This window comes from Trachypithecus francoisi, unplaced genomic scaffold (assembly GCF_009764315.1).
Source record: "Trachypithecus francoisi isolate TF-2019V2 unplaced genomic scaffold, Tfra_2.0 Lachesis_group12, whole genome shotgun sequence".
In the NCBI taxonomy this organism is placed as follows: domain Eukaryota; kingdom Metazoa; phylum Chordata; class Mammalia; order Primates; family Cercopithecidae; genus Trachypithecus; species Trachypithecus francoisi.
In genome coordinates, this window is record NW_022681457.1 from 65,935,152 (window position 1) to 65,959,990 (window position 24,839).

Genomic DNA, 24,839 nt, shown 5'->3' on the forward strand with positions numbered 1-24,839 from the left:
ATTATTACAAATTAAGTTTTTAAATCGCTAGGAGTTTGAGGCATCCTATATTATGCTTTTTCACTTGTTTTCTGATTAGTCCCTCCATATTCAAGTTCTCTTCATAAGGTTATACCAATTCTTGCTAATTATATTCCTTAGTAACTTACATTTTTATGTCTATCATTGCTGGGGTCTTTTACAACTTGTTCAATTGAATCTTCTGTTGTTTTCATATATATATGCATATCATACATATTATGTGTACTATTTGGCATATTTTATATCCAGCCACCTTCTTGAAATTTCTGTTTAAAATTGCTTTCTAGGCCGGGCGCAGTCTAGGAAAAAAAAAACAAAAATAAAAATTAGCCAGCTGTGGTGGCATGTGCTTATAGTCCCAGCTACTCAGGAGGCTGAGGTGGGAGGACTACTTGAGCGCAGGAGGTTGAGGCTGCAGTGAGCCAAGGTTGCCTGGAGTACAGAGCAAGACCCTATTTTTTTTTTTTGAGACTGAGTTTCACTCTTGTTGCCCAGGCTGGAGTGCAATGGTGCAATCTCAGCTTACCGCAACCACCGCCACCCAGGTTCAAGCAATTACCCTGCCTCAGCTTCCCAAGTAGCTGGGATTACAGACATGTGCCACCATGCCCAGTTGATTTTGTATTTTTAGTAGAGACAGGGTTTCTCCATACCAAAAATTGTTTATAGCCAGTTTCTCAAGGATATGTGAGAGGCTGGGACCGCTGAGGAAGAGGACTTTTTGTGAGGTGGGACTATTTTTGGGAAGAGCTGTGGGTGTGTTCTCAGCACGCTGAGGAAAGGAGGTGGATGTTTCCTCCTCTAATCAAACCAAGCAAGTTGACCCGATCCATCCCAGTCCCTCTAATATCCAAAGGGGAGTGTGTTAAGAGAGTTCTTAGGAGAACGTTACCTTTTTTCCTGGCGTTTAGGGGAAACAGAGATAGGAACTTGATTCGCACGTGGTGACAGGATATGGACCATATGGAGTAAGCTGACCTCAGGAGATCTTGGATCCTGTTCTAGAGAACTTCTGGAGAATCAATATGACCCACCAGAAAAGGAGGACCACAGTATGCCTACAGTTAACGAAAGGATTTTAAGTGGCCTCTGTAAACAGGACGTTCTGACAACATGGCCTCCCCTGCAGTTGAAGATCTGCAGCAAGGTATTTGCTTAGAAACCCAGAAAAACGCCTAACAATAAGAAAAAGGGTGAGCTTTGACTATCCGTGAAGGCAGGAGAGAACCAAACACTGATTATAACAATACCAGTTAAGTAAGACCTTTCCTGTCTCTTTTATTTTTTGGGATGGAGTCTTGCTCTGTCGCCCAGGCTGGAATGCAGTGGCACTATCTCGCCTCACTGCAAGCTCCGCCTCCCGGGTTCATGCCATTCTCCTGCCTCAGCCTCCTGAGCAGCTGGGACTACAGGCGCCCGCCACCACGACCGGCTAATTTTTTGTATTTTTAGTACAGATGGTATTTCACTGTGTTAGCCAGGATGGTCTTGATCTCCTGACCTTGTAATCTGCCCACCTCAGCCTCCCAAAGTGCTGGGATTACAGGCGAGAGCCACTGCGCCCGGCCCTTTCCTGTCTCTTACCTTTCTTCCTTCCCCTTCCTCTTCTCCTGCTTTAGGGGAGGCTGAGCAATCTACTGTTGGAGGAAGCTGAGAAGACCATGGAGGGGAAATGGAAGCTGCTCACATATTCCTTTCCTCATTCCTTTCCATCTTTACATAAGATTCAGCTGTAGGAAGAATTCTTAAACAGTTTAAAGTACTAATAATTATAATACACCAGGTATTTCATTTAGCAAATTAAGGCTGATCTTGTCTACTGGATTTTTTTTTTGAGACACAGTCTCGCTCTGTCGCCCAGGCTGGAGTGCGGTGATGCGATCTCGGCTCACTGCAAGCTCCACCTCCCAGGTTCACACCATTCTCCTGCCTCAGCCTCCCGAGTAGCTGGGACTACAGGTGCCTGCCACCACGCCCAGCTAATTTTTTGTATTTTTTTTATTAGAGATGGGGTTTCACTGTGTTAGTCAGGATGGTCTTGATCTCCTGACCTCATGATCTGCCCGCCTCAGCCTCCCTAGATTTTTGACTATAGTGACACTTGCCAGACATTTCATCCAGAGGCAGGAAAAAATACCATCTCACAGAGAAGGGCTGCAAGAGACAATTATGGCAGAACAGTTTTTTTTGAAAATACAAATTTTTTTTTTTTTTTTTTTTTTGAGGCGGAGTCTCGCTCTATCTCCCGGACTGGAGTGCAGTGGCCGGATCTCAGCTCACTGCAAGCTCCGCCTCCTGGGTTTACGCCATTCTCCTGCCTCAGCCTCCCGAGTAGCTGGGACTACAGGCGCCCGCCACCTCGCCCAGCTAGTTTTTGTATTTTTAGTAGAGACGGGGTTTCACCGTGTTAGCCAGGATGGTCTCGATCTCCTGACCTCGTGATCCACCCGTCTCGGCCTCCCAAAGTGCTGGGATTACAGGCTTGAGCCACCGCGCCCGGCCGAAAATACAAAATTTTACTCTGGAATAGGTTAAAGACCTAATTGTGTAAGATAGAACTACAAAGTCAATAGACAAAAATGTAGAAGAATTTCTTCGTGACCTTAGAAAAGAAAAATCTTTTTTTTTTTTTTTTTTCGAGACAGAGTTTTGCTCTTGTTGCCCAGGCTGGAGTACAGTGGCACGACCTTGGCTCATTGCAACCTCCATCTCCCAGGTTCAAGAAATTCTCCTGACTCAACCTCCTGAGTAGCTGGGATTATAGGAGCCCACCACCACACCTGATTTATTTTTGTATTTTTAGTAGACACGGGGTTTCACCATGTTGGTCAGGCTGGTCTTGAACTTCTGACCTCAGGTGATCTGCCCGCCTTGGCCCCCCAAAGTGCTGGGATTACAGGTGTGAGCCACTGCTCCCAGCCAGAAAAATGTTTCTTAAATAATAATACCATAAGCCATACACATATACACAAACACATAACAATATTAAAATAAGTATTTCTATTTAATAAAAAGTATAATAAACAGAATACATAAGAGAATATCAACAGAGTCTAAAACTGTCAGGGAGCTAATATCTAGAAAATGTAAGAAACATTTGCAAATTAACAAGAAAAAAACTAATCCCAATTACATTTTAACAAAAGGTACAAAAGGCAATTTACAAACAAGGAAGCTGAAAAAGCTAACAAGCATAAAAGATTTTCAAAATCACTGGCAATCAGAGAAATGCACATTAATACTACAAAGAAATACTACTTTATAACTTTTAGACTGATAACTATGAGAGAGCTACACAGTGCTGTGTTCATGCAGATGTGAGATATGGAAACTCTCATTCCGTAGTGGTGGAAGTCTGGACTCATACAACCAATCTGGAGAGAATTTGGCACCACTTAGTCAAGTAAACTCATATCCTATGACCCAGAAATTCTGTGGCCTAACAAATTCTCAAACTGGCCCATAAAGGGATATGTATGAGATGATTAATTTCAGCATTTCCTGTGGTAGGAGGGTATGGAGGCAATCTGCATGTCCACTCTCTGGAAGAGTAGGTAGGTAACGTGATCAATGCCTTGAAATAAATGTTTACATAGTAACAGATAATTGTAAAAATATTGTGATTAGTGAAAAAGAACAGGAGGCATTATTTATATAGATTTTTAAAATACATGTATGTAAAATATATGCTTTGTAAGAACATTTTCAAGCATAAAGATCAAATTAATCTTTTTTTTTTTTTTGAGATGGAGTCTCACTCTGTCATCCAGGCTGGAGTGCAATGCCACGACCTCGGGTCATGGGAACCTCCATCTCCCAGGTTCGAGTGATTCTCCTGCCTCAGCTTTCCGAGTAGCTGGGATTACAGGTGCGCACCACCACGCATGGCTAATTTTGTATTTTTAGTAGAGACGGGGTTTTGCCATGTTGGATGGGCTGGTCTCAAACTGCTGAACTCAGGTGATCTGCCTGCCTCATCCTCCCAAAGTGCTGGGATTACAGGCATGAGCTGCCGTGTCCAACAAATGGATCATTTTGAATGAGTGTCTACAGTAGAAGGAGAATGGAAATAGAGTATGGTGTTGGAAACAGATCAACAGAGTCCTTGTAAAGATTAGTGATAAATGAGTCCGATTAACTCAAGTTCAGGTTCAGAGGGTGATTAAAAATATATACATACACATTTATCTTCCAGACATACTTCCTATGGAGTTATGCGTTTAATGTCATTGTTGTTTCCTCTTTTCAGAATTTTTTTGCCCCTAAATTTTTTTACTTGTTTACTCTAACAAGTATCTCTTTAAAAAAAAAAAGAAGTTAAGGGCTGGGTGCGGTGGCTCACACCTGTAACCCCAGCACTTTGGGAAGCCAAGGCGGGCAGATCGCCTGAGGTCAGGAGTTCAAGACCAGCCTGACCAACATGGAGAAACCCTGTCTCTGCTAAACATAAAAAATTAGCCAGGTGTGGTGGCACAAGCCTGTAATCCCAGCTACTTGGGAGGCTGAGGCAGGATAATCACTTGAACCTGGGAGGCGGAGGTTGTGGTGAGCTGAGATCGTACCATTGCACTCCAGCCTGGGCAACAAGAGCAAAACTCCATCTTAAGAAAAAAAAAAGAAGTTAAATATGTACTCTTGTCTCTTTCCTTATGTAATGGAAATGCTTCTAGTATTTCCCTGTTAATAACTCAATTGGCATTTAAGAATCCAAATCTGGCCAGATGCGGTGACTCATGCCTGTAATCCCAGCACTTTGGGAGGCCAACGCAGGCAGATCACTTGAGATCAGGAGTTCGAGACCAGCCTGGCCAATATGGCAAAACTTCATCTCTACTAAAAATACAAATTTAGCCGGGAGTGGTGGTGGGCACCTGTAATCTCAGCTACTCAGGAGGCTGAAGCAGGAGAGTCACTTGAACCTGGGACACGGAGGATATAGTGAGCCAAGATGGCGCCACTGGACTCCAGCCTCGACGACAGAGTAAGACTCCGTCTCAAAAAAAAAAAAAAAACAACAAAGAATTGGCCAGGTGTGGTGGCTCACTCCTATAATCCCAGCCCTTTGGGAGGCCAAGGTGGGCGGATCACTTGAGGTCAGGAGTTCGAGACCAACCTGGCCAACATGGTGAAACTCTGTCTCTACTAAAAATACAAATAATTAGCCAGGCGTGGTGGTGTGCACCTGTAATCCCAGCTACTCAAGAGGCTAAGGCAGGAGACTTGCTTGCACCAGAGGCGGAAGTTGCAGTGAGCCAAGAGTGCACCACTGCACTCCAGTGTGGGTGACAGAGCAAGACTCTGTCTCAAAAAAAAAAAAAAAAGAAAAGAAATATGTATTAATCAAAATTAATAATCAAGTTTACATATGAGAAAAATTCATTATATTTTATGCTCTAGGTACAGAAACTTAATAATCAAAGAAAACAATAATCAAAGCAGTGAATATCTTTCGCCCCACATCAAAAGTCCTATGGATGATGAAGACCTTATACCGAGTTTGAAGAATGTTGCCTTATCATACCCCTTGGCGCACCTCTTCCCTATCCCAGAGGTAGAGTTAACACAGAGTAATCTCAGTAACAGAAACCTAAGGCAATCTGGGCATGTTTCCTCTCTGCAACCAAAAATAAACTAAGTAGCACTGCTATCATGTATTAACTACTTACTATTCTTTCATTAATCAAATACTTACTGAGAGCCAACTATGTGCTAGCCATTGTAAATGCTGAAGATGGAACAACTACAAAAGACAAGTTCCTTCTTTCACAAGCTTGAGTCTAGTTACAATGAAGAAAATTAAAGTGCAACTACACACTTCATGCATAGATAGGTAGAATATACATATTTTCTAATCAAATTGCTTTCACACAACATATATAACTTAAAATCCTCTATTTTCATTTAATATGACATTGTAAACTCTCATCCCCTTTCTTCCATTATAAATGCATGGTTATGGCCGGGTGTGGTGGCTCACACATGTAATCCCAGCACTTTGGGAGGCCGAGGCAGGCGGGTCACCTGAGGTCAGGAGTTTGAGACCAGCCTGGTTAACATGGTGAAACCCTGTGTCTTCTAAGAATACAAAAATTATCCGGGCGTGTTGGTGCATGCCTGTAGTCTCAGCTACTCAGGAGGCTGAGGCAGGACCATCGTTTGAATCCAGGAGGCAGAGGTTGCAGTGAGCTGAGATTGTGCCACTGCACTCCAGACTGGGCAAGAGAGCAAGACTCTGATAAAAACAAAAAACAAAAAACACATGGTTATGAGATAGCTGCTCTGCATGTAGCACGATATCCACATTCCACACAGAAAGGGGGAAAAGAATGGATGCGCACCGAGCCTACCCCACACCATCCCCACACCTTTAAAGAACTGCCTGAGGGGCCAGGCGCAGTAGCTCATGCCTGTAACCCCAGTACTTTGGGAGGCTGAGGTGGGTGGATCACCTGAGGTCAGAAGTTCGAGACCAGCCTGGCCAACATGGTGGAACCTTTGCCGCTACTAAAAATACAAAAATTAGCCAGCCATGGTGGCAGGCGCCTGTAATCCCAGCTACTCAGGAGCCTGAGGCGGGAGAACTGCTTGAAACTGGGAGATGGAGGTTGCAGTGAGCCGAGATCATGCTACTGCACTCCAACCTGGGTGACTGAGTGGAGACTCCGTCTCAAAAAAAAAAAAAAAGAAAAAAAGAAAAGAACTGTCTGAGAAGCCCAATCTAAGAACTTTAACTTACCTCAACAGGAGAAGCTAGAACATGTAGAGTTTGGGTTTTCTTGGTTGGTTTTCTGTTTGTTTTTCTTTATTTAAGCAGAGCAAACAAACAAGATCAGGACTTTTATAGCAATAAAGAAGGGAATGGATATTGGGTTAGCCACATATGTGGCAAAACAATGAACAGTATCTACAATTTAATATATTCTTAAATAGCTTTCAATTATGTAGGAAGTTAAAATATCACTTATAACATTAGATACATGTCAATATGTGCATATACAAATATGTGTATTTGTATGTACATGCATATATATCTACATATGTATACAGGTAAAACCAAACTAGGCATACATGATATACTGAACCATTTGCTATATTAATAAGAGAAAATTAGGAAGATATTTCCAAAGAGAAACATAAGATTCCAGGTTACTTGATAAGTCCTTTTAGGCATTTGCTAAGAAAAAAAAAAAATCAGCCGGGCACCGTGGCTCATGCCTGTAATCCTAGCACTTTGGGAGGCCAAAGCGCGCAGATCACGAGGTCAGGAGCTCGAGACTAGCCTGGCCAACATAGTGAAGCCCCGTCTCTACTAAAAATACAAAGAAAAAAAAAATTAGCCGGGCGTGGTGGCCGGCACCTGTAAGCCTAGCTACACGGGAGGTTGAGGAAGGAGAATCGCTCGAACCTGGGAGGCAGAGGCTGCAGTGAGCCGAGATCGCCCTACTGCACACCAGCCCGGGTGACAGTGCAAGACTCCGTCTCAAAAAAAAAAAAAAAAAAAAAAAAAATCATGTCCTAGAAAAACAAAGCATTTCAGGAACAAAGAGAAAACTTCAAGGCACCTTAAACATGGCTTTTAGATATCACAACCATTATTTCCTCTCCTCTGGGGAACCTCTCTTGGAGGACATAAATGAGAAGGGAGAAGACAATACACCTCCCCTGGGGCCCAAATGACAACGCCAGAGCTTACTCTGCGTTCCCCTCCCCCGCCATGGGAGGGCTATCAGAGGGAACTGGGGCTTCCAACTCAAACTCAGCGTCATAGAAAAATCCCCTTTACTATCACGGGACCGAGGTGTCTTCTGCTCTCATATATGACTATGTGTGACATCTGGTCAAAGACACACACACACACAGTCTCAACTCCACGCACACACAGTGCCTGACAGTCACACACCCACCACTGGATACAAAGTCACAAGCACCCACCCTCCATATTCCCACACAAGGACAGAGTCACAACTACACAAGTACGAAGCCCCCTAGATCTGCACACAGACGAACATATGGTCACAGAGTCACAATCACACATCCACCGCGGGCACACAATCACAGCTAACCCACACCCTCACACAGCATTACAGTCACACATTAACAGTCCTAACCCAGGGACTCACGGGACACCCACAGAGTCCTACCCACATCCGTACACAAGGTGTCAGTCACAATCACACACACCCTGTGCTAGGACACACAGTCACAAAACCACAATTTCACAACCGCCCTTCCTCGGCCCGTTCTGCCTGAACAAACTTAATACTCAGTCTCAAGCCCCGCACCGGATTCTAGACGCTTCACCTCCAACCTCCTCCGGATCCTGTAGTCTCCGAGCCGACCCGCTCAGAGCCCCCGACCCGCTCAGAGCCCAGCACCTGGGTGGCTTGCACCTCTCCACGGAGTCGCGGGAGTCGCGAGGGGAGGGACCGAGTGCGCGGCGCCTTCAGGGAAATGTAGTTCAGCGCCACGCCCACGATGGGTAAGATGGCGCCCGGCTTGACCCTAGCCAAAGGGATTACCCTCATTCCCGAACCGTGTCTGAGAGTCTCCTGGGGGTCCTGGCTTAGTATCGCACCGTGGCTCTTACATGAAGTCAGTACAGCGTGTTTAAGCTGATCTTACACCTGTGGCACACCACTACCCAGTCCCAGGGATCGAGTAAACTAAGACTCGGCCTTACACCCCGCCCCGGCCAGGGAGACAGTCCCATAAGCTCTAGCAGAGGAAAGAAAGTTCGCGCGAAAAGCGGACTCAAACCGCTGAACCTTCTGGGAAAAGTAGTCTACCCTCAAAAGAGTGGCACGGAAGACGGGCCAAGATCTGTAGATTCCGTCCGGTTCTGATCCTGGGCCTGGCCCAGCCCAGATCTCTGGGAGCCCTGCCCGCACGAAGGAGTGCGCAGGCGCGGACTCTCCGACTAGCCATGGTGGTCTTTGTCTGCCGGTGAGTTGGGTTTCGGCTCTGTGGGACTTGAGTTTCTGGACACTGAAACGGGCCAGGGACGCTGGAGGGGAGGATTTGCAGTGCCTGCGATGGGGCTGGGGAGTGTGGAGGGGAGGAATCGCCTTCTGTGATGTGCGGTGATCAGAGCTTGTGTGGCTGGGGGCAGGGGTACAGTAGGAAACGGGTGGTTCACGGGTGGGTGACCGAGGGTGTGAGGGAGTGTTGAAGGTTGCAGAGTTAGTGAGAAACTGGTTCCAAGTTTGTGAGGATGGACAGATGGCTTTGTGAGGTAGTAACCTCTAAGCCTCACTTTTCTCATTTCCAAAATAATAAAGATGCGTTTTCTGGAAAATAGGAAAGGGAAAAGGCTAAGGAATTGAGCGGATAAGTACTTTTAAACGTGATCTTTATATAAAAGCAGACCTATTGTGGAGTAGAAAACAAAATCAGCATTACCTTTCCATTTTTTTTTTAAAGAGGAAAGATTTCCGAAAAACTTGTTACTGGATGCCTGTACAGCCAGTAGGCATTGACTTTTCTTAATACTTTGGAGAAACTTTGGTGCAGTTGCTTAGAGAAACCCTGAACTAAGGAATATCTTTAAGAGTTTCTAAGGAATATCTTCACTAGTTTCCACTAGTGCAGACAGCACAGAATTGGGAAGCTACTTGTCCTGCCTTTAGTGCAGAGGTCAAGAAACTCCCTAGTTCGTCAATGAGGGCAGCATTGACTGCTAATCTGACTCCTAATTTAATCAGGGTTTCCCCAGCCTTTTGTAAATATAGGGGAAATTTTTTTCTTCTATATATAAAGATAGAAGTATTCTATCTTAAAGTATCTTGTCACACTTATTCTTAACATATTTTTCAATAAAATAAAAAAGTAACAGTGTTAATAGTTTTGAAATATACACAAAAAGTAAAAGATACAAAGAAGACAGGACTTAGTTTCTGCTTTTCCCCTAACTATATATTGGTGTTTCTAAGTTTCTGGCCTTGATCATCTTTTCACCTCTAAGTACTCCTATCAGCAACAACATTACGCTGCCATGGCTTCATCTAATGCAGTGACTGATAAATATCTGTTTCTACTGGAGGCTTGTCCTGAGCTGCTGATCCATATTATTTAATTGCCCAATGTACAGTCCACCTGGAAGTTGCACCGGAACTTCAAGCTCTTTATGTCTAAAGTGTCATACTGATAGCTCCTTCTTCCTGCAGTCTGCCTCCATCTATTTCCCCTCTGTACCTGTTTCAGCAGTTCATAGCATGGGCTAGCCAGGTTCTAAGTCTCTTACATCTTAGAGAAGGCTTCTGAGTAAGTTTTCTCCTTTCATTTGTTATATCCCATGACAAATTGTAAACCAAGTTTTCTTAGCACACATAATCATAAATGCATATGTTTGCTGAATCAGTGAATGAGCATGCAGTCAGCCCTCTGTGTCTGTAAGTTCTGCTTCCACGGATTCAACAAACATGAATCATAACTGTTGTTAAGCTTGCGATGGTTGTGTCTGTACTGTACATGTACAGATTTTTTTTCTTGTCATGATTCCCTGAACAATATAGTACAACAACTATTGACCAGGCATTTACGTTGTATTAGGTATGATAAGTAATTTGGAGATAATTTTAAAGTATATGGGAGGATGTGCATAGGTTATATGTAAATATACTTCCATATACTTTTTTTTTTATTTTTTTGAGATGGAGTCTCATTCTGTTACCCAGGCTGGAGTACAGTGGTGCAATCTTGGCTCACTGCAACCTCTGTCTCCTGGGTTCAAGTGATTCTCCTGCCTCAGGCTCCCAAGTAGCTGGGGTACAGGTGTGCACCACCATGCCCAGCTAATTTTTAAATTTTTGGTAGAGACAGGGTTTCAGCATCTTGGCCAGCCTGGTCTTGAACTCCTGACCTCAGGTGGTCCACCTGCCTCAGCCTCCCAAAGTGCTGGGATTATAGGCATGAGCCACCGCGCCTGGCTTTATATTTAAAGTATAAGGGACTTGAGCATCTGCAGATTTTAGTATCCACAGTGATCCTGGAACCAATCCCCTGTGATATCAAGGGAAGACTATTATTATAGGATACTTACTATATTTAACTTCTAGTTAATCTAAGTAAAATATTAGTCCTCTAAATTTTTTAGAGCTCTGACTTATAAATACCATCAGAATAATTTCCTGTATTTTTTCCATATCACTCAAGGTTGGTTACTTCATATTTATGAGAAAAGTGTTACGGGGAAAAATTATATTAAAAAATGTGACTTCAGTCAGGAGCAAGGTCACAAGTGACACCTGCTCCAAGGAACCTGTACAGGTTGTGATTGTGGATAACTCTGGCATCTTAGACTCTCATAGTTTCTCTGTGTAACCTAAATTCTGAAAATAAAGTCCCTTCTGTTTCTCATTTTTGAAATGTTTAGAGCTTTTTTTTTTCCTTCCTTGAGACGGAGTCTCCCACTGTCGCTTAGGCTGGAGTACAGTGGCGTGATCTTGGCTCACTGCAACCTCTGCCTCCTGGCTTCAAGTGATTCTCTTGCCTCAGCCTCCTGAGCAGCTGGGATTACAGGTGCCCACCACCACGCCTGTCTAATTTTTGTGTTTTTAGTGAAGATGGGGTTTCACCGTGTTGGCCAGGCAGGTCTTGAACTCCTGACCTCAAGTGATCTGCCCACCTCGGCCTCCCAAAGTGCTGAGATTACAGACGTAAGCTTCCGTGCCCAGCCTTTGAAATGTGTAGAGCTTTTGAATGGCATAATGGGTCTGGCCTGAGATGCTATGTACAAATACTCTTTTTCTACTTGCTCACATGTAGGTCAAAGCCAAAGAGTCATCATTACTTTGTTCTTTTTCACAGGCTTGCTTTCTTGTACATCCTCAGGAGCTGCAAAACCTCTTAGAGTTCTAAGGGCTCTGCCTGAATTTTGGGATGCTGCCTTGTTCCCCAACCGTAACATCCAAGTCCAGTGTCATTTTTCTTCTCACAAGTTTAAAGTCAACACTTAAAAGAAGGACAGCAACAGATGATTGAGAAAGAAATGTGAAGAAGGTTCTCTGTGTGAGTAAGCAAGAACTTGGTAGGTATGAATGGGATAAAGATTTACTGCAGTTATTCAGTGAGAGTTTGCAGCCTCAGCCTCTGAGTTGTTGTGGGTTTTTGTTGTTGTTGTTGTTGTTGTTGTTGTTTTGAGATTTTCATACTAGCCTTTGTCTTTTAGAGTGACTATTGCTGGGAGTTCTTTAGATACCTAAATGACATTTCCAGACCATCTTCCTGAATCTATGCATCCCTTTTATCAGATTCTAGAGAGCTGATTGCTCTTCTAAACGCTGTTCTGGATGCCAGTCACTCTACATCATTTGCAGTCTCAGTTTATGATTTTTTACAGCCTCAATTTCACTTTTCTTCCTTTCACTAACATTCTCCATTTTTCACTTTTCCCTGTATGCCTAGATGCATTTCCTTAAGCATTCAGTCCTTCATAGATCTGTTAGCTTTCAAAAACTAGCATGTAAGCTCTTTTCTTTAAAATGTAGTCTTTCGGCCGGGCGCGGTGGCTCAAGCCTGTAATCCCAGCACTTTGGTAGGCCGAGATGGGCGGATCACGAGGTCAGGAGATCGAGACCATCCTGGCTAACCTGGTGAAACCCCGTCTCTACTAAAAAATACAAAAATTTAGCCAGGCGAGGTGGCGGGCGCCTATAGTCCCAGCTACTTGGGAGGCTGAGGCAGGAGAATGGCGTAAACCCGGGAGGCGGAGCTTGCAGTGAGCTGATATCGGTCACTGCACTCCAGCCTGGGTGACAGAGCAAGACTCCGTCTCAAAAAAAAAAAAAAAATGTAATCTTTCTATGTACAACTATTATGTATCAATAAAAAAAATTTCGAAAACTAGCAAGTAGATTCTCTACGTTTTAACTTTCTGTCATTCTTTCTCCTTCCATTGTTATATTCCTCAGAATTGAATTTTACTTCCTTACTCTTGTTTTCTTTGTCTTCCTACCTCCAGCCATCATAGTCCAACACTGTGTCACCTCCTGCTTTTTAACAATATTGCAGGCTTGGGGATTAGTGCTGACTTCCTATTAGTTCATTTCGCTGTTAATTTTAAAAAGAAATAATAATGGCTGGGCTCGGTGGCTCATGCCTGTAATCCCAGTACTTTGAGAGGCCGTGGCAGGCATATCACGAGGTCAGGAGTTCGAGACCAGCCTGACCAACATGGTGAAACCCCGTCTCTACTAAAAGTACAAAAATTAACCTGGCGTGGTGGCACACGCCTGTAATCCCAGCTATTCAGGAGCCAGAGGCAGGAGAATCACTTGAACCCAGGAGGTGGAGGTTGCAGTGAGCCGAGATCAGGCCATTGCACTCCAGCCTGGGCGACAGAGTGAGACTCCCATCTAAAAAAAAAAAAAAAAAAACTATTATTATCAAAATGTAATATATATACTTGATAGAAAATTGAAACAATTGGGTATGTCTCTTCATTCCTCGCCTTCAATTCCCTGTTCCCCAGAAGCAGCCACTGTTAACAGTGTCTGCTATATGCTTCTAAATGTTTTTATGAGGATACAAAAAGGCTTTCAATTAGAGCAGTGACATGATTTGACTATGACAAGGTTACTGTGGCTGCTGTGTTGAGAATTGTAAAGAGGTGAAAGCTAAAATAGCAAGACTGTTAAGGAGGCTGTTAAATAATTCAGGCAAGACATGTGGCTTAGACCTTGGTAGTCACAGAGAGGATTGTCCAAAATAGCCAGTAAGCACGAGGTTATAAAGACTGTGTAATCTGACAGAAAGAGAAATGTTTTTTGAGCAATAAGGAGAATGAGATTGCTATTTGAAGAGATGAGAAGAATTTGAGAAGAGCTGGTTTGGGAGCTGGAGCAAGAGTTTGAATAGGGGCAGGGTAAGTGAGATCACTATTAGACATCCAAGTGGCAATGTTGAGTAGTCAGTTGGATATTTGAATTGGTTGTTGAGGAGAGAGGTCCAGGCTGGTGATTAATATTTGTTAGGCATCTCAGATTCATGATACTTAAAGCAATAAGAAGTGCACTAATCACAGTAAAGCTAAGTGACTATAATAAACCTCAACGTGCCAGTTTAAGGAATGTAGGAATTGATTTCTTGGTCACATAACACTCATGTGGTGAATAGTCTGGATTTGCATGCTAGCTTTGGTGCTTATGGTCCCTGAAGGATATGGATTCCTCCCAGGTTCTCTCTTTATTATCTGGTTGTGGTTGGAGCTGGATCAACAATGCATCCTGGTTTCAGCCAGATAGAAGATGGAGGAATTGCTACTCTAGGACCAGAGTTCAGCAAACTTTTTCTGTAAAGGGCCAGATGGTTAATGTTTAAGTCTTTGTAGGCTACAGGGTCTCCATTGCAGCTACTCAACTCTAGCGTTATACTGTGAAAGTAGTCATGGACAAGAAAATAAATAAAGATGGCCATGTTCCAGAAAGACTTTTAGTTTGTCAACCTTGTGATGTTTTTGTTTTTGTTTATTATATTTTATTTATTTATTTATTTATTTATTTATTTATTTTGAGATGGAGTTTCACTCTTGTTGCCCAGGCCAGAGTGCAATGGTGCGATCTCGGCTCACTACGACCTCTACCTCCCAGGTTCAAATGATTCTTCTGCCTTGGCCTCCTGAGTAGCTGGCATTACAGGAACACATCACCACGCCCAGCTAACTTTTTGTATTTCTAGTAGAGACAGGGTTTCACTATGTTGGCCAGGCTGGTCTCTGAACTCATGACCTCAGGTGATCCACTTGCCTCGGCCTCCCAAAGTGCTGGGATTACAGGCGTGAGCCATCAAACCTGGCGCCAACCCTTGTTTTAACAGGTCACTATTTACACAGAATACAATTAAGAGTTTGCTTGCCATTAGAGCATTTTGACTTCTATTTCGAAAGCTTTTATTTTTTTATTTTTTTGAGATGGAGTTTCACACTGTCACCCAGGCTGGAGTGCAGTGGCGCGATCTTGGCTCACGGCAACCTCTGCCTCCCAGGTTAAAGTGATTCTCCTGCCTCACCCTCCCAAGTAGCTGGGAATACAGGCGCCCACCACCACGCCTAGCTAATTTTTTGTATTTTCAGTAGAGACGGGGTTTCCCTGTGTTGGCCAGATTGGTCTCAAACTCCCGACCTTGTGATCTCCCTGCCTCAACCTCCTAAAGTGCTGGGATTACAAACGTGAGCCACTGCACCTGGCCTTATTTTATTTTTTGAGACAGAGTCTTGCTGTATCACCCAGGCTAGAATGTAGTGGTACAATCTTGGCTCACTGCAACCTCTGCCTCTCGGGTTCAAGCGATTCTTTTGCCTCAGCCTCCTGAGTAGCTGAAATTTACAGGTGCCCACCACCATGCCTAGCTAATTTTTATATTTTTAGTGGAGACAGAGTTTCACCATGTTGACCAGGCTGGTCTCGAACTCCTGACCTCAGGTGATCTGCCTGCCTCATCCTTCCCAAGTGCTGGGATTACAGGCATCTGCCACTGCACCTGGTCCTGAGAATATTTTTTAAACCATGGGATAAATGTTGAAGGAAACTTTTTTTTTTTGAGACGGAGTCTTGCTTTGTTGCCCAGGCTGGAGTGCAGTGGCGCTATCTCGGCTCACTGCAAGCTCAGCCTCCCAGGTTCACTCGATTCTCCTGCCTCAGCCTCCAAGTAGCTGGGACTACAGGCGTGCAACACCACGCCCGGCTAATTTTTTGTATTTTTAGTAGGGACGGGGTTTCACCGTGTTAGCCAGGATGGTCTTGATCTCCTGACCTCGTGATCCACCCACCTCGGCCTCCCAAAGTGCTGGGATTACAGGCGTGAGCCACCGTGCCCGGCAAAAGAACCATTTTACTTGGCATTCTGATGATGTTTTCTAGTTTAGTTCAGCATTGTCATTTACAGTGTTAAAAATTCAATTCTGATAAGTGTGTGAAGGATGTAGGGTTTTAGTTACAAAGGAGATGTAATTTTGAATTTTGTTTTGGATTGTTTGGAATATAAGTAGCATAAGTCCTGATCTGTTATGCATCATACCAATTTTCATGAATTTTTTTAAAGTAATTGGAAAACTTAAAATAAATAATACCACTATCTAATCAAAGTTTAGTAAAATTCGCATACTAAGCCATCTATGCCTTGGGCTTTAAGGAGCAAGAGCTCTATTTTTCCCTTCTTTCTTTTTTTTGAGACAAGGTCTTGCTCGGTCTCCCAGGCTGGAGTGCAGTGGCATGATCACAGCTCACTGCAGCCTTGAGCTCCGAACTCAAGTAATCCTTCCACCTCAACCTTCCGAGCAGCTGGGACTACAGGCGCCTGCCACTGTGTCCACCTAATTTTTAAATTGTTTGTAGAGACAGGGTCTCACGGTGTTGCCCAGGCTGGTCTTTTTTTTTCTTGCTCTGTCACCCAGGCTGGGGTGCAGTGGGGCTATCTCGGTTCACTGCAACCTTTGCCTGCTGGGTTTGAGTAATTCTTCTGCCTCAGCCTCCCAAGTAGCTGGGACTACAGGTGCCTGCCACCACGCCTGGCTAATTTTTTTTTTTTTTTTTTGTATTTTTAGTACAGACTGAGTTTCACCACATTAGCCAGAATGGTCTTGATCTCCTGACCTCGTGATCTGCCTGCCTTGGCCTCTCAAAGTGCTGGGATTACAGGGGTGAGCCACCGTGCCTGGCTGCCCAGGCTGGTCTTGAACGGCTGGGCTCAAATGATCCACCTGCCTCGGCCTCCTAAAGTTCTGGGATTACAGGTATGAGCCACCACACCCAGCCCTATTTTGTTCTATGTTTATTTTTCTGTTTAGGTTTTCTGTTTTTTCTGGTTTCAGTTTGTATAGGTTATACTTGCTAAGTTTTCTATTTGCATGGGGTTTAACAAAATAGTCTGTACTATCCTTATTTTCTATCTATAGTTATTTCCAAATATTTTTCTTTTTTGCGCTTCTTTTAAGTTTTTCCCTAAGAATCCATTCATGAATTTATTATTTCTCTTTTTCTGTTTGTAATACATTTATTTTTCTTATTTTTACTAATTTTCTGTTTTTCTTTTTCTTTTTCTTTTTTTTTTTTGAGACAGAGTCTCACTCTGTTGCCCAGGCTGGAGTGCACTGGCACAATTGGCTCACTGCAACTTCCTCCTCCAGGGTTCAAGCAATTCTCCGGCCTCAGCCTCCCGAGTGGCTGGGATTACAGGCGCGCACCACCACACCTGGCTAATTTGGTATTTTTAGTAGAAATGGGGTTTCACCATGTTGGCCAGGCTGGTCTCAAACTCCTAACCTCAAGTGATCTGCCCACCTTGGCCTCCCAAAGTGCTGGGATTACAGGCGTGAGCCACCACGCCCAGTGTGTTTTTCTTGTATTTGCTTTTTCTTATGTTAATTACTTTGAGTGCTTATTTTACTACTTTTTTAAAAATGATGCAAGCATTTATGCTAAAACTTCATTCTCCAAGCATTTTTTAAAAATATGTTTTATAGGTTCTGTCATACTTTGTTTTCATGAATAATATTTCTAAATATTCTGCAATTTATTTTAATTTTCTCTGGCCAAGGGTTTGTTCAAACCAGTAGATTTTGAAATTTACAAGTGAAAGGTTTTGTTTGTGTTCTATCATTTCTATGTGTTGTGTTTTGTTTTTGTTTTTTTGGTCAGAGTATTTTGTCCATCCTTTACTACTTTGTGGAATAATACTATATGGGCTGATTTTAAGAATGTTCTTTGGGCATTTAAAAAGGTGGTTTATAATCTATTTTCAAGATATAGGATAAACTGATTAATAAAATATGTTATAAATGTGTATACATTTTTCTTTTGATATATATTGTATTTTATGGATTTGAATTCAGAGGTTGAGAGTGGTTGTTTTCTCTGTTATTAACAGGGTTCTGAAATGGTTACCCCCAGTATGTTATACTCATAGTTCCCCTTCTGACTTCTGATACTAGTAAGATCACTGCTTTTTTATTAAAGCATTTGTAAGTATTTACATAATTATAACATTGTAAGCATTGTTGACTGGTAAACCAAATGATTTGCTCTGATTTTGTTTGATTTCTTGTATAACCTTTTGATTTTCTTTGAGTTAATATTTGCCTCTTTGTTTTGTTTGCTTAGTTTTCCATTTTTGTGTTTTGGTTCTTCCCAAGCTTTCAAATAGAACTGTAAAACCTAGAAGTCTAGGTTGGAAACAACTTATTGTCAGGATTATCCATTGTCTTGCAATCTGATGCCTTTTTGATGTGGTATGTCTTTTTCTTTTATTTCCTTTTATATGATAAATACTGTTTTGGAACATTTAGGATTCTTTTTTTTTTTTTTTAATGACAAGGTCTCACTCTTGCCCAAGCTGGAGTTCAGTAGCATAATAATAGCTCACTCCCCTGGGCTCAAGACATCCTACCATCTCAGCCTCTCCAAGTAGAAGGGAGTACAGGTATATGCCACCACACCCAGATAATCTTTTTTATTTTTTAGTAGAGACAATATCACACTGTGTTGCAAAGGCTGGCCTCAAAGTAGGATCCTCTTTTTATCCCTAGCTGAAATTTTGTATTGATGTGCTTTTGCTGGGATCTTTTTTTTTTTTTTTTGAGACAGGAGTCTCGCTGTGTCGCCCAGGCTGGAGTGCAGTGGCGCGATCTCGGCTCACTGCAAGCTCCGCCTCCCGGGTTCCCGCCATTCTCCCGCCTCAGCCTCCGAGTAGCTGGGACTACAGGGGCCCGCCACCGCGCCCGGCTAGTTTTTTTTGTATTTTTAGTAGAGACGGGGTTTCACGGTGTTAGCCAGGAGGGTCTCGATCTCCTGACCTCGTGATCCACCCACCTCGGCCTCCCAAAGTGCTGGGATTACAGGCTTGAGCCACCGCGCCTGGCGCTGGGATCTTTTTAAATGGAATGTTCTTTGTACTCAATGGGCCTGTTGAATATGTAGACTCATGATTTGTAATTCTGGGAAGTGTTCTTTGTTAGTTCTTTGAAAATGTCCTGTACTAATTTTTACTCATACTTTCTTTGGAACTCCTTTAGTAGATGTTGAACCTTCTAGATTCTTCCACTAACCCACTAATGTTCCAGTCATTATACTCTTTTTTTCTCCCTTCTTCCATTCTTCCTTGTTTTACTCTAGGAGATTTTCTAGACTTTCTTTCCCCAACATATTGAATTTTTAAGATCAATTTCATATTGTTTATTTCTAAAAACACCTCTTTATAAAATACTGTTAATATTTCATTGTAGTGCTAATAGTAATCTCCTGACTTTCCATGATATTAATTATAGTGTTACATGAGTGAGTTTTTCTGCTCTTTGCCTTGTATTTTGTTTGATCTGGCTTTGATGTTAGGGCTTTCATCAAATGTTTTCTGATCTTTAGCTCTACATTAATTTGTGTACATAAGTGGGGCTTGTAAATGGTGGTTTTCACTGTGCATCAATCAATAATATAGATGTTTCTTTAGATGGCTTTTTTTTTTGTTTTGTTTTTGAGACGGAGTCTCGCTCTGTCGCTCAGGCTGGAGTGCAGTGACCGGATCTCAGCTCACTGCAAGCTCCGCCTCCCGGGTTTACGCCATTCTCCTGCCTCAGCCTCCCGAGTAGCTGGGACTATAGGCGCCCGCCACCGCGCCCGGCTAGTTTTTTTTTTGTATTTTTTAGTAGAGACGGGGTTTCACCATGTTAGCCAGTATGGTCTCGATCTCCTGACCTCGTGATCCGCCCGTCTCGGCCTCCCAAAGTGCTGGGATTACAGGCTTGAGCCACCGCGCCTGGCCTCTTTAGATGATTGTAAATGTTAATATCTGTAGGTGTTCTCATGGTCCTCTCATTTTTTCAGAAAATAATTCTTCTGAGCCGAGTGCAGTGGCTCATGCCTGTATTCCCAGCACTTTGGGAGGCCAAGGCGGGCGGATCACGAGGTCAGGAGTTCAAGACCAGCCTGGCCAATATGGCGAAACCCCATCTCTAACTAAAAATACAAAAATTAGCTGGGCGTGGTGGCAGGCGCCTGTAATCCCAGCTACTCAGGAGGCTGATGCAGGAGAATCCCTTCAACCCGGGAGGCAGAGGTTGCAGTGAGCCAAGCAGCACTCCACTGCCCTCTAGCCTGGGCAACAGAGCGAGACTCCGTCTCAAAAAAAAAAAAAAAAAACGAAAGAAAATAATTCTTCCATCATCTGACACCTAGCAACCACTAGCATTCTCAAAATCTAACAGTAGAGGAGCCTCTGTTACATGTATAAACTTTTACTCATTCTTCTCTTCTTACTATGCTGCTCTCATTACTTTGCTGGTTGTCACTCAATTTGGAGCCTCTTAGTTTTGTCTGGATGATAAACTTCACATTTCTGTCCAGCTAGGAGAGTTCAGGGCATTAGCTGGTCCTTTCACAGTCATTTTGTAAGCCCTGCCTTCCACTGTTGCCCAGTCTCTCCACTGATAGAGCCTATCTGTCAATATCTGTATTACAGACCTGTGAAGCTGGCACCCACATCTGCTGGCTTTTTTTTAAACCACTCAGTTCTGCTGTTAATTTACAGTTCTCTATTTGCTTTCTTTCCAAAATTTCCTAATACTTTTTTTTTTTAGAGATAAGGTCATACTCTGTCACCTAGGCTGGATTGCAATGGCATGATGATAGCATACTGCAGCCTCGAAGTCCTGGGCTCAAGCTATCCTCCTACTTCAGCCTCCCAAGTAACTAAGACTACAGGTGTGTGCTACTGCACCTCCCTAATTTTTTTAATTTCTGTAGAGATAAAGCCTTGCTGTGCTGCTTAGGCTGATCTCAAACTCCTGGCCTCAAGCAGTCCTCCAGCCTTGGCATCCCAAAGTGCTGGGATTACAAGAATGAGCCACTATCCCTAGTCCTCCTAATACTTTTTGTCCACTGATATCCTCTTAACTTTTTTAGTTCTTAAAAGTGTGTGTCCCCTTTCACCCTTTACTGTCATTTTAATGGTGTTTTGGGAAGACATAGAAATAAGCACCTTATTTAAAATTTTCTGTTCATTTTATTTTTGTCCTGTCTTCCTATGCTCTCCCAGTCTTTTAAGTATTTGTCCTTTCATCCTGTTTCTCACCTATTTATGTTTTAAAGACCGAGTCGGCTGGGCACAGTGGCTCACACCTGTAATCCCAGCACTTTGGGAGGCCGAGGCAGGCAGATCATGAGGTCAGGAGATTGAGACCATCCTGGCTAATACTGTGAAACCCCGTCTCTACTAAAAATACAAAAAATTAGCCGGGCGTGGTGGCGGGCGCCTGTAGTCCCAGCTACTTGGGAGACTGAGGCAGGAGAATGGCGTGAACCCAAGAGTTGGAACTTGCCGTGAGCCGCGATCACGCCACTGCACTCCAGCCTGGGTGACAGAGCAAGACTCCGCCTCAAAAAAATAAAAGGCCGAGTCCTGCTCTGTCACCCAGACACTGGCACAATCATAGCTCATTGCAGCCTTGAAATCCTGGGCTTAAGCAATCTGCCCACCCCAACCTCCTCAGTAGCTAGGACTACAGGCACCATACCTGGCTAGTTTTTAAATTTTTTATGGAGACGGGAGTCTCACTATGTTACGCAGGCTGCTCTCAAACTCCTGGCCTCAAGCAATTTTCCTGCCTCACCCTTCCAAAATGCTGGGATTACAGGTGTGAACCATCATACCTTGCCTTATTTTCTCTCATTTTACTGATTTATGAAGCGTGCTGGGTTACATTTAAAAGCAGTTAAAATTACACATACCTGGGAATGTTATCTGTATTTGAACTTTATTTTATAATGAGACTAGGCTTGGATAAAGAATCTATTTTACAGCCATGCGCAGTGGCTCATGCCTGTAATCCCAGCACTTTGGGAGGCTGAGGCGGGCAGATCGCCTGAAGTCAGGAGTTCCAGACCGGCCTGGCCAACATGGAGAAACCTCGTCTCTACTAAAAATACAAAAATTAGCCAGGCGTGGTGGCGGGCTCCTGTAATCCCAGCTACTCCGGAGGCTGAGGCATGAGAATCGCTTGAACCCAGAAGGCAGAGGTTGCCGTGAGCCAAAGTCGCGCCATTGCCCTCCAGCGTGGGCAACAAGAGCAAAATTCCATCTCAATAAAAAAATCTGTTTTACAATAACACATTTCTGAAATCAGATTAATAATGGGAAACTTCAAAGGTGTTAGTGATGTTACGTTGATGATAATGATAACCTAATTTATTGGATGTTTATTACGTGCCAGGCGCTATATATTTTATTAACTCTTTTTCAATGATGATTTTTTTGTACTTCCTTTTAGAAGAAGCCTGGGAAGTTTATAAACAGATAAAGACGCAACATGAAAGACTTGTAAGTTAAGTCTCATCTTTCTCTGTGAAAATACAGACTGAGGAAAAATTTAGGAAACAAAGTATTTCCTCTGAACACAGTCATTGATTCTTCAAGACTACCCTACTGCGTATGGGACTCAGTTTAAAACAGTTTGAAACATAATTTATAAATAATTTATACCTAAATATGAGAGAAGCTGTATAAGAACCATTAAGAATATAAAGAGAATGTTACATTTTATCCCTTTTTGTAATCATCTCATCTCAGGGTAATCAATGTGAGAAAAGTCTTCCATCATAAATTTAACTTCATTAGATACCCGAGAATTAGTATTGAAAATACACCCTATGAATTTAGTGAATGTGGGAAAGCTTTCATCATTATTACATCTTATTTGATACTAGGGAAATCTCCTGATTAAATTCACATGCATGATAGGCATGTTGGAAAGTCTTCAGCATGAATCAGATCTCCTTCAGCATGATCAAATTCATACTGGAGAACCTTATGAATGTAATGAATGTAGAAAAACCTTTAGCCTGAAGCAGAACCTCATAGAGCATAAGAACATGCATACTGGAGAGAAATCTCATGAATGCACTGAATGTGGTAAAGTGTGCTCTCGAGTCTCATCCCTTACTTTACACCTTAGAAGTCACACAGGAAAGAAGGCATATAAATGTAATAAATGTGGAAAAGCCTTCAGCCAGAAAGAAAACTTCCTTTCTCATCAGAAACATCACACTGGAGAGAAACCTTATGAATGTGAAAAAGTCTCTATTCAGATGCCAACCGTCATCAGACACCAGAAAAATCATACAGGAACCAAACCCTATGCATGTAAGGAATGTGGCAAAGCCTTTAACGGCAAAGCGTATCTCACTGAGCATGAGAAAATTCATACTGGAGAAAAACCATTTGAATGTAATCAGTGTGGAAGAGCCTTCACCCAGAAGCAATACCTCGTTAAACATCAGAACATCCATACTGGAAAGAAGCCCTTTAAATGTAGTGAGTGTGGAAAAGCTTTTAGCCAGAAGGAAAACCTCATTATACATCAGAGAATCCATACTGGAGAGAAACCTTATGAATGTAAAGGGTGTGGGAAAGCTTTCATTCAGAAGTCAAGCCTCATTAGACACCAGAGAAGTCACACAGGAGAGAAACCTTACACATGTAAGGAATGTGGAAAAGCCTTCAGTGGCAAATCAAATCTCACTGAGCATGAGAAAATTCATATTGGAGAGAAACCCTACAAATGTAATGAATGTGGAACAATCTTCAGGCAGAAGCAATACCTCATTAAACATCACAATATTCATACAGGAGAGAAACCCTATGAATGTAATAAATGTGGAAAAGCCTTCTCTCGAATCACATCACTTATTGTACACGTGAGAATTCATACGGGTGATAAGCCTTATGAGTGTAAGGTCTGTGGGAAAGCCTTCTGTCAAAGCTCATCTCTTACTGTGCATATGAGAAGCCATACAGGTGAGAAACCCTATGGTTGTAATGAATGTGGGAAAGCCTTTTCTCAGTTCTCAACCCTTGCTCTGCACATGAGAATCCATACTGGTGAAAAACCTTATCAGTGTAGTGAATGCGGGAAAGCTTTCAGCCAAAAGTCACATCACATTAGACACCAGAGAATTCATACTCATTAAAGTTCTCTATGAATGCCTTGGATTTAGCAAAACGTTCAGCAGATTTTACACTTAGTAGTGTGTTGGAAAATTCATTTTACATTAAAGTGACATGAATGTCGGAAGTCCTTCAGCAGTAATTCAAAACTTAAATACTGTGATGTTTAATAAGTATTATAGTATAAAGAAAACCCGTACCCCCAAAACTCCCACAACAAGCGTTATCGATGCTGTACTTCTAGGAGTATTCTCATTAAAGTTAGGATCTAGTCATGGACACTACTTAATGTGTTCCTGGAAGGCCTACCAGATGCATTAAGAAATAGATAGGAGACAGATAAGGTTTTGAAATTAAGAGACAAAATTATCATTTTTGTGATATGTTTTGCTACATATATGACTTGTAAAACTAGAATCATCAAAATTATGTGTCGTTGAAGCAGTCAAACTGAAACTGAGACAGAATATTGAATTCAGAAATATATGCATGAATATATGGGGAATTGGTAATTGATAGAGGCGGTATCCCAAATTGGTGGGGAAATCATTTAAAAATGGGGATTATTTAAAAAGTAATTGACTCTTCATATGGAAAAATAATAGATCTTTCCCATCATCATACGTTAAAATATTTTTCTTATGAATTCTAAAAGTACTGAAGACTAAAATGCAAAAAGCAATACTTAATACTCTAACAGTTTTATAAGAAAATGTTTTTAAAACCTTAGGGCAGGAAAGAATTTCTAAAACATTCCAGAATACCTGGTAGTTCCACTCTTGAGTATGGTAGTCCCCTATTTTCTCCCATCCAAGTACTAACCAGGCCCGACCCTGCTTAGCTTCCGAGATCAGACGAGATCGGGCGCGTTCAGGGTGGTATGGCCGTAGACG

General features: G+C 42.6%; 1 protein-coding gene across 4 annotated transcripts; it reads left to right on the forward strand.

Moving 5' to 3' along the window:
• Positions 1 to 8,701: 8,701 nt before the first annotated feature.
• Positions 8,702 to 24,833, forward strand: ZNF260 (zinc finger protein 260). Of its 4 annotated transcripts, none has more exons than XM_033225941.1 (3): positions 8,702 to 8,964; positions 11,827 to 12,050; positions 22,271 to 24,833. In XM_033225941.1, exon 3 carries the CDS (start codon positions 22,734 to 22,736, stop codon positions 23,967 to 23,969), a length of 1,236 nt encoding a protein of 411 aa, XP_033081832.1. In that variant the 5' UTR covers positions 8,702 to 8,964; positions 11,827 to 12,050; positions 22,271 to 22,733; the 3' UTR covers positions 23,970 to 24,833. The 4 variants fall into 4 exon arrangements, with proteins under 4 accessions (XP_033081832.1, XP_033081831.1, XP_033081833.1 ...); XM_033225940.1 differs by having other exon boundaries at positions 11,827 to 12,046; XM_033225942.1 differs by having other exon boundaries at positions 11,827 to 12,027.
• The last annotated feature ends 6 nt before the right edge of the window (positions 24,834 to 24,839 follow it).

Coding starts and splice junctions, on each gene's coding strand:
- ZNF260 (XM_033225941.1), top strand. CDS start 22,734: ATGATAGGCATGTTGGAAAGTCTTCAGCATGAATCAGATCTCCTTCAG.